The sequence below is a fragment of the Gymnoscopelus braueri genome (assembly GCF_963280865.1).
Source record: "Gymnoscopelus braueri genome assembly, chromosome: 1".
NCBI lineage: Eukaryota > Metazoa > Chordata > Actinopteri > Myctophiformes > Myctophidae > Gymnoscopelus > Gymnoscopelus braueri.
Window position 1 is genome coordinate 12,193,912 of NC_137603.1, and position 17,500 is coordinate 12,211,411.

The following is a 17,500-nucleotide window of genomic DNA, read 5'->3' on the forward strand; positions in this document are numbered from 1 at the left end:
ATTTATGGACTTTGACAGTACTTTGAGAATGTGTCTTCATGCTAGATTGAAAAAATGTCTGTTAATGTGTGTGTGCGTGCGTGCCCGTGTGTATGTGTGTGTGTGTGTGCATGTTTGTTTTACATATTTTTCCACTGAGACAAAGGTGTCGGTGTGAACATTAGCTCTCTTCTATGCAAGAGTGAGAGCGTAGTTTGATCAGTAACTGAAGACTGGTTTATCACAGACCCTAGGGCTATGGTGCAAAGCGCAGCCAATCTGAAATGGCAAACCCCACTTTTCATCCTGTCCTTCTGAACGGGCAGCTCTGTCGACTGTCGTGCATGTGCATATTATGCTCCAACACAGTGCAGCTCAGCTCTCTTCAGTGTGGTTTCATTAAGCTGTGTGAATAATCATTTGCGGTCAGCGGCATTCCAGTCAACAGTCTAGGCACGGTCACTGAGTTATCTGAGATATGTAATCCCCTGGCCTTGCTCGCAAGGCTGGGTGCACCTACTGCTGTGAATAGGTAATTAACTTAACCAGTTGTTAATTAAGTCCAATTAATGGAAGCTGAAACACCCACAAATTGTCTTATACACGTGCGGTGCATGTGCACAGAAACACACTTTGTTGTTGTTTTGTGGGGCTTTCCGCAGTTTATAAAATAATCATATTTGAAGTTGGGACCCCCCAACCTGACAAGCACTTGGAATTGTATCCACCAATCGGTTCCACCGATAGATATTGCTCGCACTGCGAGGCGTTGTGAGCTTGTAGATTGGCTATTTTCACAATGTTTGCCTCTTTCTTACGTAATATTTGCCAATTTGGCCAATTTGTTATTAAAAAGGTCAGAAAAGTCATTAAATTGTAACTTTAGAAATGTGCTAATAATATTCTGCTCGTACTATTTCTCAAGCTGTCTGTCCTCTTTCTCACTTCTCTCAGACACACACACACACACACACACACACACACACACACACACACACACACACACACACACACACACACACACACACACACACACACACACACACACACTTTCACAGGCAACTGAGTTGTTCGCTGCCTTTTAAACTACATCTTGGATCCAGTTGAAATTCCTTTCTCCTCATCTCATTTCCTGTTGTAGCTTTCTCCAAAGCTAACCACTCTCCAGTTTTCTATCTGACTGACCTCTCTCTCTCTCTCTCTCTCTCTCTCTCTCTCTCTCTCTCTCTCTCTCTCTCTCTCTCTCTCTCTCTCTCTCTCTCTCTCTCTCTCTGTCTGTCTGTGCAAGCGTGTGTGTGTGTGTGTGTGTGTGTGTGTGTGTGTGTGTGTGTGTGTGTGTGTGTGTGTGTTGTGTGCGTGTGCATGTGTGTGTGTGTGTGTGTGTGTGTGTGTGTGTGTGTTGGTATGCAGTGTGTGTGTTGTGTGTGCAGTGTGTGTGTGTGTGTGTGTGTGTGTGTGTGTGTGTGTGTGTGTGTGTGTGTGTGTGTGTGTGTGTGTGTGTGTGTGTGTGTGTGTGTCTCTCTCTCTCTCTCGCTCTCTTTCTCTCTCTCTCTCTGTGTCAGGCTTTGTCTCCCCTCTTTTCTGTCTCTTTCCCTCCCCCTCCCTCTCTCTACCGCCACCATCTATTTCATCATATCCCTCCCCTCTAAAGCTAGCCCTTACTGTCTACCCTGCATGTCCCCTGCAATGCATGTTCCCTGCATATACCCTGCATGTGCCCTGCACACCTGCATGTGCACTTTATATACCCTGCATGCACCTGTCTGCAGGTAACAAAGGAAAAGGGTGTTCGCCTGAGCATTCTCTTGTGGGTTAGCTTCCTCAAAGGTTAGAATAATGAAGTGTGTGTGTGTGTGTGTGTGTGTGTGTGTGTGTGTGTGTGTGTGTGTGTGTGCGCGTGTGCGTGTGTGTGTGTGTGTGTGTCCGTGTGCGTGTGTGTATGATTGTGTGTGCATAGGATTTCAACAACATTGTATGTAAGTGGTTGGCTACCATGAAAATAGTCAAATAAGAGGAAGCATAAAAAGACAACAGATTAACTGCATTCATTACATTTCTTCCTTTGCTGGTGCTTCCTCCTCTTATTGTATTATTATTTTAGATCTTCATCTCTGTTTTTCTTCCGTCTTCTTCTTCAGTTTGATTGTATGTGAAGATTGTATTCATTCATTCCTTCATTTTTCATTTCCTTGTTGGAGCTGTCGGTGGAGAGTGGTTAGGCTCAATTACGACGAATGATGGTGTCAAGCGATGAAAATAGCGGATCTACAATCTCACAACATGTCACAATGTGGCGCGTTGTGAGCTTGAAGATCTGCTATTTTGCTGCGCAACATCGAAGCGCATCGATTCATGCAGGCTTTATGCTTTTGATCACCCTCCATTGTTATGTGTGCACACACACAAGTGCGCACAAGCACATGTGAATGAATGTGCGTCTGCGTGTTCCTGCTGCCTGTTTTCACTGAAATACTAGGCCAGAATATTCTCCAAGGGCACACAACAGAGATGATTTTTGCTTGATGAAAGGAAGAAGATGGTGTTGCTTCGTCTGCTTATCTTGAATCTTGAAGAGACAACACAATGAGTCACAACCTGTGGAGAAAAGAGAACAGGAGGTAGGGAGAGAGCGAGAGAAATAGACACAAAAATAAGAGAAGTCAAGGTAATTAAAAACAAATAAACCGAAAAGGAATGTTTGAAAAAGAGGGCGACAGAATAATGCAAAAAGGAGACAGTGATCTCTACCTAAAGATGACAGAAGAATATATATGGGCAAAAGAGGAGGGCTGTCAGAGATACAAGAAAGAGAGACACACACAGAGTGGGATAAGAGGACAAACCAACAGAAAGAGAGATGGTAGGGAAGGGGATTAGAGAAAATGGTTTTACAAATCTCTAATCTAATGCACAGAATGTATTGTAGGTTACCAGAGAAGCTTATCTGTGCTACAATCATAAACCATCATAACAACAACACATACACAAACAAAACTATATTGCTCTACATGAACCTCCTTGATTAGGCTGAATAACATGGTATCAGCAGTGGGTGTGTTGGATTAAATCATGACCAACCAAATGTTTGCTTTTCATTACCTTTAAGAGCAGTGCACTGTGCTCAGCACAAGGTTGCGCTGGTAAAAGTCAAGAAAAGCCTTGGAAACCAACATTTTCCCAAGAGCAAACTGACTGTCCTTGTGCATGAGGTGCAAAGTCGTCAAATATCAATTCTACTGCACCTCAAACAGACCACCAAGTGCAGATGATGTAAGATTATCTTGGGAGGAAATAACAAACACAGTTGATATCTGGCACTGGTCCTGTGAGAAGCGTTTCTCAGTGTAAAGGCCAGTTCATAAGCCCAATTCATACTCGCCAAATAAACTAAACAGGCAGACACAAAACATTTGTGCTGCACTGACCTCCTATGGCAGATGTCTGCTCAGGGTCCGCTATATGTCAGCACGGACATGTACGTTTTTGTGTCTGTGCATGTCCTTGTGACCTGTAACATGTAAAATGTTGTTGTACACTGGGCTATGAAAGGCAAAAGTCTGCGGACAGTCCTCCTCCTGACTCCATGTACAGTGTGTGTCTGTTTTAAACACTACATATAAGGACCTTAAGAAATGGTTAAATCTCTACCATAACCTGGCAGTGTGTGTAATAATCTATCCAGTTGACTAGTCAGTAAGCCTTTCATGAAAGATAAACTGATAGTGAAAGCTTAAAGCCTTCAATATTCTCTGTGCATCATGACGCACAATAGCCCCTACGGAACCTCTCCCTCCGCTAAGTAGCTCCGAGATGAGGTCCCTCGTTAATTCCTGCCGGCTGCGGTCGACATTTTCGCACATTTTCCAGTTTTACATGTTTCTTACCCCTTTCTGCACATCGTATCCAAAAAGCAAAGCAATTGCGCCACTCTCTCAGATGTTTTAAGTTCTAGCGGAACATAACAGCTTCCAACGTGTTGAAGAAAGTATTTAATTTGCCTCGGTTTTCATCCGGTTCCATGTTTTTAAGACATTGCGCAAGAGTTGCGCCCGTAGAGATAACATTACTGATTACCCTACTGGTCAAATGTTGAATTGCATCTTCTAATGCAAAATATTATGGAACCGGATGAAATCCGATGCAAATTAAATACTTTCTTCAACACGTTGGAAGCTGTTATGTTCCGCTAGAACTTAAAACATCTGAGAGAGTGGCGCAATTGCTTTGCTTTTTGGATACGATGTGCAGAAAGGGGTAAGAAACATGTAAAACTGGAAAATGTGCGAAAATGTCGACCGCAGCCGGCAGGAATTAACGAGGGACCTCATCTCGGAGCTACTTAGCGGAGGGAGAGGTTCCGTAGGGGCTAGACGCACAACAGTTTTGTATTGTTGTTGATACAAGCATTTATCAAATATGGGTGGTTTTCCAGCATAAGAGATTCATACCTACAGACAAGCTTAACATAGGCTATAAAGCAGGTCTGTGTGTGATTTTGGAGACATCTATCTGGGTGCACCTCCGCCAACTAAAGTGTGCCGAAAATAGCAATTGCCAAGTGCGTCTTGCTATCCTGGTAGACCTGTCCAAGCAGGCAGGCAGTGGACAGCGCAAATTGAGGTCCTTGTTGACCCCTAAATTGCAGTAAGATGCTGATTTGCAAATTACACACACCCTGTCCTGTACCACTCCTCTCACGCTGGTGCACTGCACGGCGATTCCGCTGCGCTGCTCGCCTCATGCCAGTCAGCCTGCCCCAAAATAGGGCCCGTAGTCTTGTTTTATTGTGTTGTTTATACCAATTTAGTGTATGCAGTCATGCATAAACAAAGAACTATACACGGAAACTGTCATCAGTCTGCTGTCCAAGTAGGACAGTGATAATCCACTACCCACTCACTCAACAACAAAACACAGTCTGACACCGGAGCATGAGGGAAACAGATACCAGACACTTCCTGCTCCAATGTTATTGTTTGTTTTAATAGACAGTAGGTTTCCTCTCTTTTTTTTCATTAATGTGTTTCATGTAATGTGTGCCTTTTGCGGGTACTAATGCATTGTATACAAATCGTGAGGTCATGGCATTTCCTTTTGAGCCCTTCTGCTATTCTACTGGCCTGGAGATCTGGTGTCAAGCAAAGAATCAAAATACTGTAACACTCACGCACTCATTTGAGAAAGCTGTGGTAATCCCATAATGTGTTGGTTACTAGGGCGGACACCACAATCCAGTCAAAGGACTACTGGTCATGAATTAGTGTAGGACGAAAAGAGATTATGTTGCGTTGTTGAGGGAGCAGGAGAATTGACAAATAAGGGAGAACTGAGAAGAGCGATGGGGGAGATTGGAGAGAGAAATTATAACGGAAGGGAATGGATAGAAAAGAACATAAGAAAGGAGATGAGAGAGGCTGTAGCATCCTGTGCTGCTGCCAATCCCTTGGTACACCGTGCACTGACGTCAGTGTCCTGCACATACAGTACATAAACACAGGCACAAATTGTGTTTGAAGAAAACAAGTTGAGGCATGTGCTAAATATTGTGCTTTACCATTATTCCTTGCCTCAATAGCTTTTCACTTATGAATGAAAGTGCCGTCATGTTGTGAATGAGTGTGTTATGCCGGCATTGGAAGTCGCAGCCCCTTGAAAAGTCACAGCCAACTGGACGGGCAAGCAGTCTCAGATTTATCACAAACAAATGCCACAAACAACACCCCCAGCCCCATTCCATTCTGTCTTTATGGACCATACTGTATATAAGGTCAGAAAGGTTAAGAAACAATTTATAGGGTAAATATTTCAGAACCTCAACAGCAAATCAGACACACCCTATAAAGCAAAGTACAGAGATGCAAACTCCTCACCTTTAATTTAAAAAAAATGCCATTTTAAGAAGAAAGATATAGGTCACCTACAGGATTTGTGTCGATCCGAGGTTTTAACTCAGAAGTGTCTTAGTTGAATCAGATTCTGCGGTTCAATTTGAATGCATTTTATGTGTTTTATGTTGTGTTGTTTTACCCCATAATTCCACATACGTTAGAACAGTAACTAGAAATGAACATGTAAAGCAAATATCTTTAAAACAATTCTCCTGGGGAAGCCTGCTCAGTGCTCACGGACACCCTATATTTTCTTTCTTAAAGTTTTCTCCATCCACACTTTTGTTTTCACCTTTGTTGCGAACGCGGAAGGCCAAGTGGAGCTTACTATATCATCGTGCTTGCGGTGTGTGTCCCATATTTATGGTCTCTTTCCGTCTGTGTTCACGCTCTCATTCTCTCATTGGCTCGCCGGCGACAGATTGCGCCTGATCCCATTGGTTCACCGATCTGTCCGTCAACCCCCGCCCCGTTTACACAACATTACTAGCGACGACTCTGGTTGGTTGCGAAATGAAACACTTCCTCATACCGAGTACACCGACCCGCTGGGCCAGGCTTTTATTTTTTAGCAAAACTAAGCAATAAAAGCCTGGAGATCGAGGCGAATCTGCGTTCGCCTCCAGCGTTCGCGCGTCTTACTTGTACCTTTTACCTGCATCTCTGAATGTAACATCAATTACCGTAGATGATTTGTCATGAGATTGCACACAGGGCTTTAACAAAGGGCACATTATTTTACTAGGAAATGTAAACAGTAGTGTGCAGCTGCCAGTAACACTACGCGCTTAGAGAGAACATTGCTCCAGACCATGTGGTGTCTCATCCCCATCCTGGTATGGAGAAGAAGTTACTCTGTTACTGCCGGTCCACGACAGTGAGTGATTTTGCTGGGGCTCCAACCCCACTGCTAAGTGACAGCATCAGATTCCAAAGCAGATAATGGAGTGCTATTGGAGCAGACTACTACAACTTCAGGCTAACACACTTGTAACTAAAGACTACACAGAGTGTGAGAGTCCCAGGGCTATGAGAAACACTGTACTGACTAACATGGATAGATGGCTTTACGGAGGTTATATTGGTCCTCGGGGACTGGAACACTATCTTTCGCGGTCTCTGTGTGTGTGTGTGTGTGTGTGTGTGTGTGTGTGTGTGTGTGTGTGTGTGTGTGTGTGTGTGTGTGTGTGTGTGTGTGTGTGTGTGTGTGTGTGTGTGTGTGTGTGTGTGTGTGTGTGTGTGTGTGTGTGTGTGTGTGTGTGTGCGTGCGTGCGTGCGTGTGTGTGTGTGTGTGAGACAGTGGGTGGTTGGACCACATTCTTGTGAAAGGGAGTGCTATCTGTCACACGTTTGATGAACAGATTGAAGCTGCAGCAGGACTCAAAGGAAATGTCCCACGCAGATTCTTTCATTCACAGATCCGACACACACACACACACACACGCACACACACAGCGTGACACAGTTTTGGAACGTGCATGTTTTTAGGGAAAACAAGTGTACTTTCTCAGATTTCATTTGGAGTAGAGTTGTTCCGATACCGATGCCAGTGTCGGAACTCTAATTTCGTGCGTGTGTGTGTGTGTGTGTGTGTGTGTGTGTGTGTGTGTGTGTGTGTGTGTGTGTGTGTGTGTGTGTGTGTGTGTGTGTGTGTGTGTGTGTGTGTGTGTGTGTGTGTGTGTGTGTGTGTGTGTGTGTGTGTGTGTGTACGTGCGCTAACAGGAGAACATGGCTTGATTTATTTCCTTCCCTAGCAGAGCTAAGCTCATTACATGTGTCATTGTGTCCCAGGATTTGGTGATGTAATGTTAAAGAGTGGTATTGGCTCCTGAACAGTTACATCCGCGGAAACACAGTTCATGTCCAATATAAATGGATGCACTTACACAACTATTGTTCACAATAAAATTCAGATTCTTCATTTAACTCATTTAAGTGTTCATAGGTAACCACAACCCGATGGATAAATTAACACAAAGATTATGTTTAAACAATTCCAACATTCCAATTAAGTACATTTTGAAGATATTATTAAATATATTGAACATATGCATAACATAAGGCATACATGACACCTACATAAGCTCTACTTGGCACCAGACATAGTCATAGACATACTGTACATAACCGTTCATAAATGTTTGTGTCACCTGACATAAAAAGCTCATTATGACTCTTTTATGGGATATGGACATTATCCTCTATGTCAATTGACAGCTGACTAGTTGTCAGTTGATACTACTGATATGTTATGACACTTTCAGTATCAAAACAATATAATACTTTATGGCAATTGACATTTTCCTTGTGCATGTTCCTCATTAAGTCACAATGGCATACTCATTTAAATGAAGTGACTGGCCAACCTAGACAGGCTGGAAAAGGATTTAAAAACAAAGGGCAGTATTCTGTCCTAAAATTAGCTGTTATGACACCGCCAGCATTGTAATGTTATATAATATTTACAAACATGGCGCAACGCAGTATAGAATTGTTCTATTGTAAGATTGATATAATTTTTTCTTTTCTTTTTAAGATATTTTTTGGGGGCTTTTATGCCTTTATTTGACAGGACAGGACCACTAGGCCAGCGGGCGCCCAGATTGATATTACAATTTAAATATTAAAGGTCATTACACACCAGGAGCGACTAAACGATACGATGCGATTATTTCACATAAGACTTTTATTTTGGTGATGCCTCAACAGGTGGATGACTTTATTCGCCCTGAAAAATCAACCTAATTTCTAAAATAATTATATCGCTTAATCGGCTCGTTATTTTTGCCTTCTGTGCATAACACAAACAGCAATTTAAATTAGTTTGAATTAATCGCACAAAATAAACGCTCCCGGTGTATCAACCTTGAGATTTATATTAAAAGAAACTATGACAATGTCATACACTGAACAGTTTGACAATGGCTGTCAGGACACTGGATTTGATAGAGATGAAGTGATATAAATGAAATAATAAACAAAAAATTATAATTGTTTTGTCTGTCTGTCTGTCTGTCTGTCTGTCTGTCTGTCTGTCTGTCTGTCTGTCTCTCTCTCTCTGTCAATTCAAAGAAGCTTTATTGACATAACTAAGAGAAATGTATACAATTAAAAGTGAATAAAGAAGTGTGGAAACAGAGCTGTGTCACAATGCAACTTAGAAACACATGTGGTCTCTCTCTCTCTCTCTCTCTCTCTCTCTCTCTCTCTCTCTCTCTCTCTCTCTCTCTCTCTCTCTCTCTCTCTCTCTCTCTCTGCTTCCCCTCACCTTTCTGCAGGCGAAGCAAAGAACATCCCTCCATACCCAGGGCCTAACAAGATGAGGGACTGTTACTGTACTGTCAACCTGGACCAAGAGGAGGTCTTCAGGACCAAGATCATAGAGAAGTCCCTCTGGTACACCTACTCTCTTTTCTCAGCCTGCCTGCACATTATTGACCACACACACATTTTACACAGTACAAGGTATCAGATTTGAAAAAGAAGGGCCCTATCTTGCGTGGCGCCTTACCCCTCATGCCTAAACGCTTTAGGAATGTTTCACTATTTTGAAAAACATTTGAAAATAAACGATCTACATCGACACGTGAACTTGTAGATCGACTATTATGAACTATTTTGAAATATGCAAGATAGGGCTCTACAAGCCTGACGACTCTGTAAGAATGTGCTTTCTTATATTTAAAATAAGAATTACTGTCTTCTGAGTGTAGTGTGAATGTTTTCTTTTTTCAGACAACTTCATCTTTGAAATGTACTCGATTATAACTAAATGTGGAGGAATATAGATGATGTATAAGAAATAGGGCACATTATCCTGGAAAAGAAATGATACAGTCCAGCTCCACTGTTTTCTATGGCAATATTCCATAAGTTTAACTATTTTACTAATGGCTCTAGACACATAATTAAAGGGATGTTTCACTTTCAAACACGTTTGGGGTCATTTTAACGTACACTCAGGCTTTTGTGTTTCACCCTTCTTTTTTTTAGGACACACCCCGTTCCTATACAAACCCATTGTAACTTCAAATTCCATTCTCCACTCCATTTTAACCACGATGGATTCATCGGAAACACCCGTCGTTTGTTCTGGTGTCATATTTTCATCATACAGTTTGTAGCACAGTAGTTTTACACTAGTACTCGCCTTATGAGAGCAGAAGCACATCTGAAATAAGCCCACTCTCTCAGAGAGAGAGAGTTGTCTTACCTCCATTATAATGTTAGTTCAACAACTTAAACCCTATATACTTTGTCGTACGATAAATAGCTGATCTACAAGCAAATAAACGCATCGCCATGCGACACGTTGTTTCTGTAAATTCTGGAAAAATTCTAGAAAATCTTCCCACGATAACGACATGCCCAGAACAGGGTTGAAAGTGGTTAAAAAAGGATGTGGTTAAAAAAAAAGGATGCGTGCCATGGTGGCTCAGCCCCAAAGAGAAGGATAGTCATTGTTTGCACTTTCTCTCCTCTCTCATTTAGTCCATTTTATGGGGAGGATTTCTACTGTGAGATACCACGTAGCTTCAGACACCTCTCCTTCTACATCTTCGACAGGGATGTCTTCAGGAGGGACTCCAGCATCGGTGAGAGAACGCCTCAAATCTCATTGATCCCACCTATATCTCCCGTGAACTCGTCTCTCTCCGCTCTCGCGCCGAATCCAAGCCTCGCTCGATTGTGTGTTAAAATTAGGCACAGGAGGGTGTTTTTTTTTTCGTTTTCAGTGCCAGCGCTTTGATTGGACGTGGCCGTTGATGAGCACCAGATGTTTACGTTCCGACAGGCAGCGATTGGCTTGGAGGATGCGTCGCCATGCCAACATGCTGAGTCAGTTGCGACTCAGGAGGAATGTGTTTTCGGTCGTTTGTTTAGCAACCAAGCAAAACATGACCGCATGGCACTTATTTCTGCATGTCTGCATCTGTGTCTGTATTTATTTTTTATTTTTTATGTAGTACGAATGGTTCGACTGAATATTAGCTTGACAACCATTCACCACTTCAAACACTCTAGACTTAGTAAACTGAACCCGAGTTGGCCCTGTACTTGGACCTTCTTTTCCCCCGTCTACTGTACATTAAATCTCTTCACCAAGAATCGCAGATCTAAAAGCTGAGCTTGCGTGTATCACTACCATTGTGTGTGTGTGTGTGTGTGTGTGTGTGTGTGTGTGTGTGTGTGTGTGTGTGTGTGTGTGTGTGTGTGTGTGTGTGTGTGTGTGTGCGCGTGCGCGTGTGTGTGTGCGTGTGTGTATGTGTGTGGGTTGGTTTAGGTCGGTGGTAGTTGGTGTTGGTGTTTGTGGGAAACCATACAATAGTTATTGCTAGTTGTTTCATGCCAGACAGGGTCATATCCAGGTTAAAGATGACACAACTATGCTTGATGACTGCTCTTCAAGTTTATGTTCTCAGCATTGAGTGTGTGTGTGTGTGTGTGTGTGTGTGTGTGTGTGTGTGTGTGTGTGTGTGTGTGTGTGTGTGTGTGTGTGTGTGTGTGTGTGTGTGTGTGTGTGTGTGTGTGTGTGTGTGTGTGTAGGCAAGGTTGCAGTGAAAAAAGAGGACCTGCAGAAATACCATGGGAAAGACACCTGGTTCCAGCTGCACCCTGTCAGCGCTGACTCAGAGGTTCAGGTTAGTACAGAGTGAGAACACACACGTGTGTATTACTATACTCGTGAGGACATCTAAACTTTAGAACAGCATCGAAAGCAGCTGAAAAACAGATGGAAAATAGTCGATCTCCAAGCTCACAAAGCGCCGCAGCACAACACGTTGTGAGCTTAGAAATGTATTTTCCGGTGTAATTGTAAGCCTAACTTTAAAAATATATTTTAACCATAAAACAACAATATTTCCTCACAATGACTATTTAATACTTGTGGGGACTTTTGGCACTCACAAGTATAGTAATACAAGCACACACACAGAGTGTGTGTGCTCAGAGTGTTTATACGTGTTTATTTCCTTTTTACATACAACTCCTCATTTGATCTGGTTCTCCTCCTTTTATTCCTCTCTAGACCAACGTCAAATGACGCTTACTCTGTTGTCTGTGTGTGTGTGTGTGTGTGTGTGTATGTGCGTGTGTGTGTGTGTGTGTGTGTGTGTGTGTGTGTGTGTGTGTGTGTGTGTGTGTGTGTGTGTGTGTGTGTGTGTGCGTGCGTGCGTGCATGTTTTTGAAGCTGAACTGAAGCCAAACAAACACAGAATGTGTGCACCCTAAACATGCACCAGCTCAGCTAGCAGGGTCAAAGTCATTGACTGTGTGTCTCGTTCTGTCACGGTTCATTATAGTGAACAACCTTGATGGCCACTGTGTGGAGTGGCAAACACTGAGCATTGCTCTAAGACTGTGTTTCTAATGTCCCATGAGGATCTCTGTCATTTTAGATTTCTTTGGCTATTCAAAAATAGCAGATCTACAAGCTCTGGTCAACTAAGGGAACGCATCTGTGTCATTTTAGATTTGAGCTTTAACCATTATATTTACACTTTGGCTATTCAAAAAAAGCAGATATACAAGCTCATAGCGCGGCATCGAGTGCGGCGCTACGAGCTTGTAGATCTGCTATTTTTAAAAAATCATGAAAATTTGTGCAAATCTTTGAATACATATTTTTCAAAGCGAACATTTGTAACTGTCAAATGTCTCAACAAATGTCTTAATGTTTCTGAAAAAATATTGTTTCCATAATATCAGTGGTGCTCAAACTTTTTCTTGTCAAGGACCACCCAAAATTATTATGTTTTTGGCTGCCGATCCCCATCAAAATATGTTGTTCCAGGGACCCGAAAAAATGTTGTTTCAAAAGAATATATGTATTCAAAGATTTGCACAAATTCAAAGATTTTTCCAAAATAGCAGATCTACAAGCTCGTAACGCCGCACTCGATGACGCGCTATGAGCTTGTATATCTGCTTTTTTTGAATAGCCAAAGTGTAAATATAATGGTTAAAGCTCAAATCTAAAATGACACAGATGTGTTGCGTTCCCTTATTTGACCAGAGTCCCTCAGGGGCTCCATACAAGCCCCATAATAGGGATTCTAAGATTCAAGTGGTATCCATCACAATGATTTAAGGAAGTCTTACCTGCGTACCAGGCAGCGTGCATTACTATAAATAAATAAACGAATGTGTGTGTGTGTGTGTGTGTGTGTGTGTGTGTGTGTGTGTGTGTGTGTGTGTGTGTGTGTGTGTGTAGGAAAAGATTCAGGTTGGGGTTAGAGTTAGGATTAGACATTTAGGGGCCAGGTTTTTTAGGGGTCAAACACTGAAAATAGCTGATCTACAAGCTCACAGCATGCTTATTTAATCCTCGTGTTTTCTATTATTAAGCATTTAGCACATGATCGCCCACATGCCTGCACATATATACATGTTCACATGTGTGCATGAGCATACATGGACACACATGCACCTGCAGCACACACACACACACGCACGCACGCACGCACGCACGCACGCACGCACGCACGCACGCACGCACGCACGCACACACACACACACACACACACACACACACACACACACACACACACACACACACACACACACACACACACACACACACACACACACACACACACACACACACACACACACACAATGAACAGTAACATCTGCAGGCAGATGGGTGTGTGTGTGTGTAGCCCCGGAGCTGAGCTCTGAAACAGAGGCACATTCATGGTGGATGCCGGGGAGAGGAAGGATGTGTGAGAGAATGAGGGAAAAAGAGAGAAAGAGAGAGAGATGGGATCAAATGAAGTAGGAAGATAGAGTGTCCCTCTTCTCCCTTTCAATAGAGGACACATTGTTTGCTGTGTGTGTGTGTGCGTGTGTGTGTGTGTGTGTGCGCGTGTGCGTGTGCGTGTGCGTGTGCGTGTACGTATGTGTGTGTGTGTGTGTGTGTGTGTGTGTGTGTGTGTGTGTGTGTGTGTGTGTGTGTGTGTGTGTGTGTGTGTGTGTGTGTGTGTGTGTCTGTGTGTGTGCGCGCGCGCGCGCGCGCGCGCGTGCACTTGTGTTCCCATTCTTGAAAGAAAAGGAATAATGCTTGTGAGCATACCGATGTTGATAACCCATTAATACCTGGAACGCATCTGTGTCACTTTAGATTTCTTTGGCTATTCAAAAATAGCAGATATACAAGCTCATAGCGCGGCACCGAGTGCCGCGCTACGAGCTTGTATATCTGCTATTTTTGAAAGATCTTGACTTTTTTTTTTACATTTTTTTTCAAAAAACTGTTAGGATTTCGATTTTTTTAAGAATGGCCTCAGGTCTTAATGGGTTAATTAATGGAACATTAGCAGACAGCTGCGTTATTATGTTATTAACCCAATCACTGGAGAGAACATGACCTTCAGTCTGACCCGCTGAGTCTGTTAGGGTGGGAATGTGTCTTTTATCCTGTTTGTGTATTGACACTTGCTAATCGCCTGTGTGTTTGTCTCTCTCTCTGTGTGTGTGTGTGTGTGTGTGTGTGTGTGTGTGTGTGTGTGTGTGTGTGTGTGTGTGTGTGTGTGTGTGTGTGTGTGTGTGTGTGTGTGTGTGTGTGTGTGCGTGTGTGTCCTGCAGGGAAAAGTGCACCTGGAGCTTCGACTGAGTGAGGTCATTACTGACAGTGGAGTAGTCTGCCATAAACTTGCAACACGGTGAGACTCTCTGGACGCACACACACACACACGCACACACACACACACACACACACGCATGCGCACACACACACACACACACACACACACACACACACACACACACACACACACGCGCACAGGCACGCGCGCACACACACACACACACACACACACACACACACACACACACGTTTGCGTTGACCCATTTAGGCCTTTTCACACCTATATGTTGTTATACCTTTCAAGCTGGAAACGCCTCTGTGTCATTTTAGTCGTTGCTATATATCGCTGTTGTCGGGCAGAAACCTCTGATCTCCATATTCTACGTTTTTGTGTTTTTTTCCCCCGTAAATGAATGCCCTACTTGATCATATTACTACAGCGTCACACAAAAGCATCAGAAGTAGTAGATCCGCAAGCTCGAAACGCGGCATGAAGCGGCACGTTTTGAGCTTGTAGATCTGCTACTTTTGCTATTTTTGAATTTGATTCCTGAAAAGTCACAGTTTTGGACATACATGGTTTCCACCAGACAGAGACGATATGTAGCAACACAGAGTGCCGCGCTATGAGCTTGTAGATCTGCTATTTTTGAAAAATCGTGAACATTTGTGCAAATCTTTGAATATATATATACATTTTTAACTCAAATCTTTGCTCTTCGGGGGGAGGGGGTCCCTAGAACAAAATATTTTGAGATGGGGGGGGGGTCAGCGGATAAATACATATCATTTTGGGGGTCCTTGACATGAAAAAAGTTTGAGAACCACTGATATTATAGCACATAATTTGTTTTTAAAAAAAAAATCCGATTTAGAAGACATTTGTAGAAGCAAAGATTTGAGTTAAAAATGATCGCTTTAAAAAACATATATATTCAAAGATTTGCACAAATCTTCGTGATTAAAACAAGCTACAAGATCTACAAGCTATGAACTTGTAGATCTGCTATTTTTGAATAGTCAAAGAAATCTAAAATGACGCAGAAGCTTTCCCGGTCTTAAGGGGTTAAGACGCGTATACATTTGTATTGCATCCCTCTGTAGATTCGCTGTTCTAGCACCTACCATGGGTTTTGATGATGTCACCAAACGTATCGGTAGGCGCTAGGCGGAGATCTCTGTTCGTCTGGCAACGCGACACTAATCCCTCTGTAACGCCGATACAACAGTACAGTAGAAGCTTTTTCTAAGAAGAAGATTTCATGTACGGTATTTATTTTTGTTTTTGTGGCATTCCTAAGACAATAATTTGATGACCGTGTGTATTTCCGGTAGGAGACACAAATAATCTACTTTGTGTCTCCTACCAGATACATTAGCCGGTAGGAGACGGGAATCAAATTATTAGCTTAGGAATGCAACAAAAACAAAAAATAATCCATGGATTCAAGGCTTCACAGGGTGTGCAATTGATCGAAAATAAGTCATTTTTTGGGTGAACTACTCCTTTAAGACTTTAAGACAAAGATGATTTAGACCGGTAAATAATCTGTGTCATTTTTTGATTTATTTGGCTACTCAAACATAGCAGATCTACAAGCTCATAGCGCGGCACAGAGTGCCACGCTACGAGCTTGTAGATCTGCTATTTTTGAAAAATCGTGAAAATGTGTGCAAATCTTTGAATATATATATATTTTTAAAGCAAACATTTGTAACTCAAATCTTTGCTTCTGGGGGATTCTACAAATATCTTCTAAATCCTACATTTTTTTAAAAAACGTATGTGTCTATATCAGTGGTTCTCAATCTTTTTCATGTCAAGGACTGCTAGTTTTGAATAGCCAAAGTATTAAATAATGGTTTAAGTGGTTACACAGATGCGTTCCCGGTTTTAATGGGTTAAGACAATGACGATGTAAGACAGTGCCGTGGTTCTCAAGGTGGGGTCCGGGGACCCCCACGGGTCCTTGAGTGGGTTCTAGCGGGTCTCCAGTAAATAAGTTAATATAGAATCAAACTTAGTTCAACCACTTTACTCTATATACATAGGCTATTTGAAAAAAGTTGAGCTACAAGCTCACAAGAACACGCTGCAAAATGTGAGTTCGTAGATCTGCAATTTTCCAAAAATCTTGAAAAATGTGAAACAACCTTACCAACAATACATTAACACATTAACCGCCAAGAACGTAGTCCTACGGTCCGTTAAATCCAACTGTTAAGCGCCGAGACCGTAGCCCTACGGTCCACAGTCTTTTCGCGCTATAAATGTCCGGGTTCACTTTCGGATTTTTTTTGATCCACTTCCGTTTCCGGTTTGATGACCGGAAACGGAATTATTTGGGATCCGGTTTTGACGATCACGTCCGCTCCCATTCTACAGACGAAACTGAAACTCAATTCTCTTCCTGTAGTTTTTTCTCCTCGCATTTCACTGTTTAACGTAATCCGCTCTAACTACAACATGGATGCCCCGTTTGACACGTGATTTTCACTGGGAGATACGTTGAGATGTCGCGGATGTAAACAGACCCTGTACGGCTCAATCTTAAGGATTTTAACAAGATCTATGGCGACATGAAAAAAACAAAAAAACAACAAAAACACCTTGGCACTGGTGAGTACATTATGAGATTAACCTCTGGCGGTCGATGTGTTAATGTAGGGGTGGGGCTTGGAAGTGATTTATTATGTATACAGTATGTACTTAGAGAAAGATAGAGGTATAGGGGTAAGGATGCTGGTTCTCAGATAGCAATTATATATATACACTGTAAAATACTGTCACAATGTAATTCTATCATGGACATCTACACATATTTACAATCTGTTATGAAATTATTTATAGAACGCCTTTTGAGTCATGAAGTAATGCTGTGCACTGTGTAGTTCTCTCTTCCATAGATTTAGGGCTTATTGCTTAGCAGCACTGACTCACTTTGACTCACCTTGACTCTTTGTATCTGGAGTCTGTTGTCCACAGTGAGTCACCTTTCAAAAAGCTGTGAATGAACACATTAATGTCTGCGTGTACTTTGTA

General features: G+C 42.4%; 1 protein-coding gene across 4 annotated transcripts in view; it reads left to right on the forward strand.

Annotated features, from left to right (window-relative positions):
* Window positions 1-17,500, forward strand: part of rasa3 (RAS p21 protein activator 3) — a 52,759-nt gene that overhangs the window by 5,529 nt on the left and 29,730 nt on the right. For all 4 annotated transcript variants that reach the window (XM_080439497.1, XM_080439499.1, XM_080439498.1 and 1 more), the window contains exons 2-5: window positions 9,146-9,263; window positions 10,359-10,462; window positions 11,415-11,509; window positions 14,457-14,533. In XM_080439497.1, the coding sequence (XP_080295623.1) occupies window positions 9,146-9,263; window positions 10,359-10,462; window positions 11,415-11,509; window positions 14,457-14,533 (394 nt within the window). The remainder of the gene's footprint in view (window positions 1-9,145; window positions 9,264-10,358; window positions 10,463-11,414; window positions 11,510-14,456; window positions 14,534-17,500) is intronic.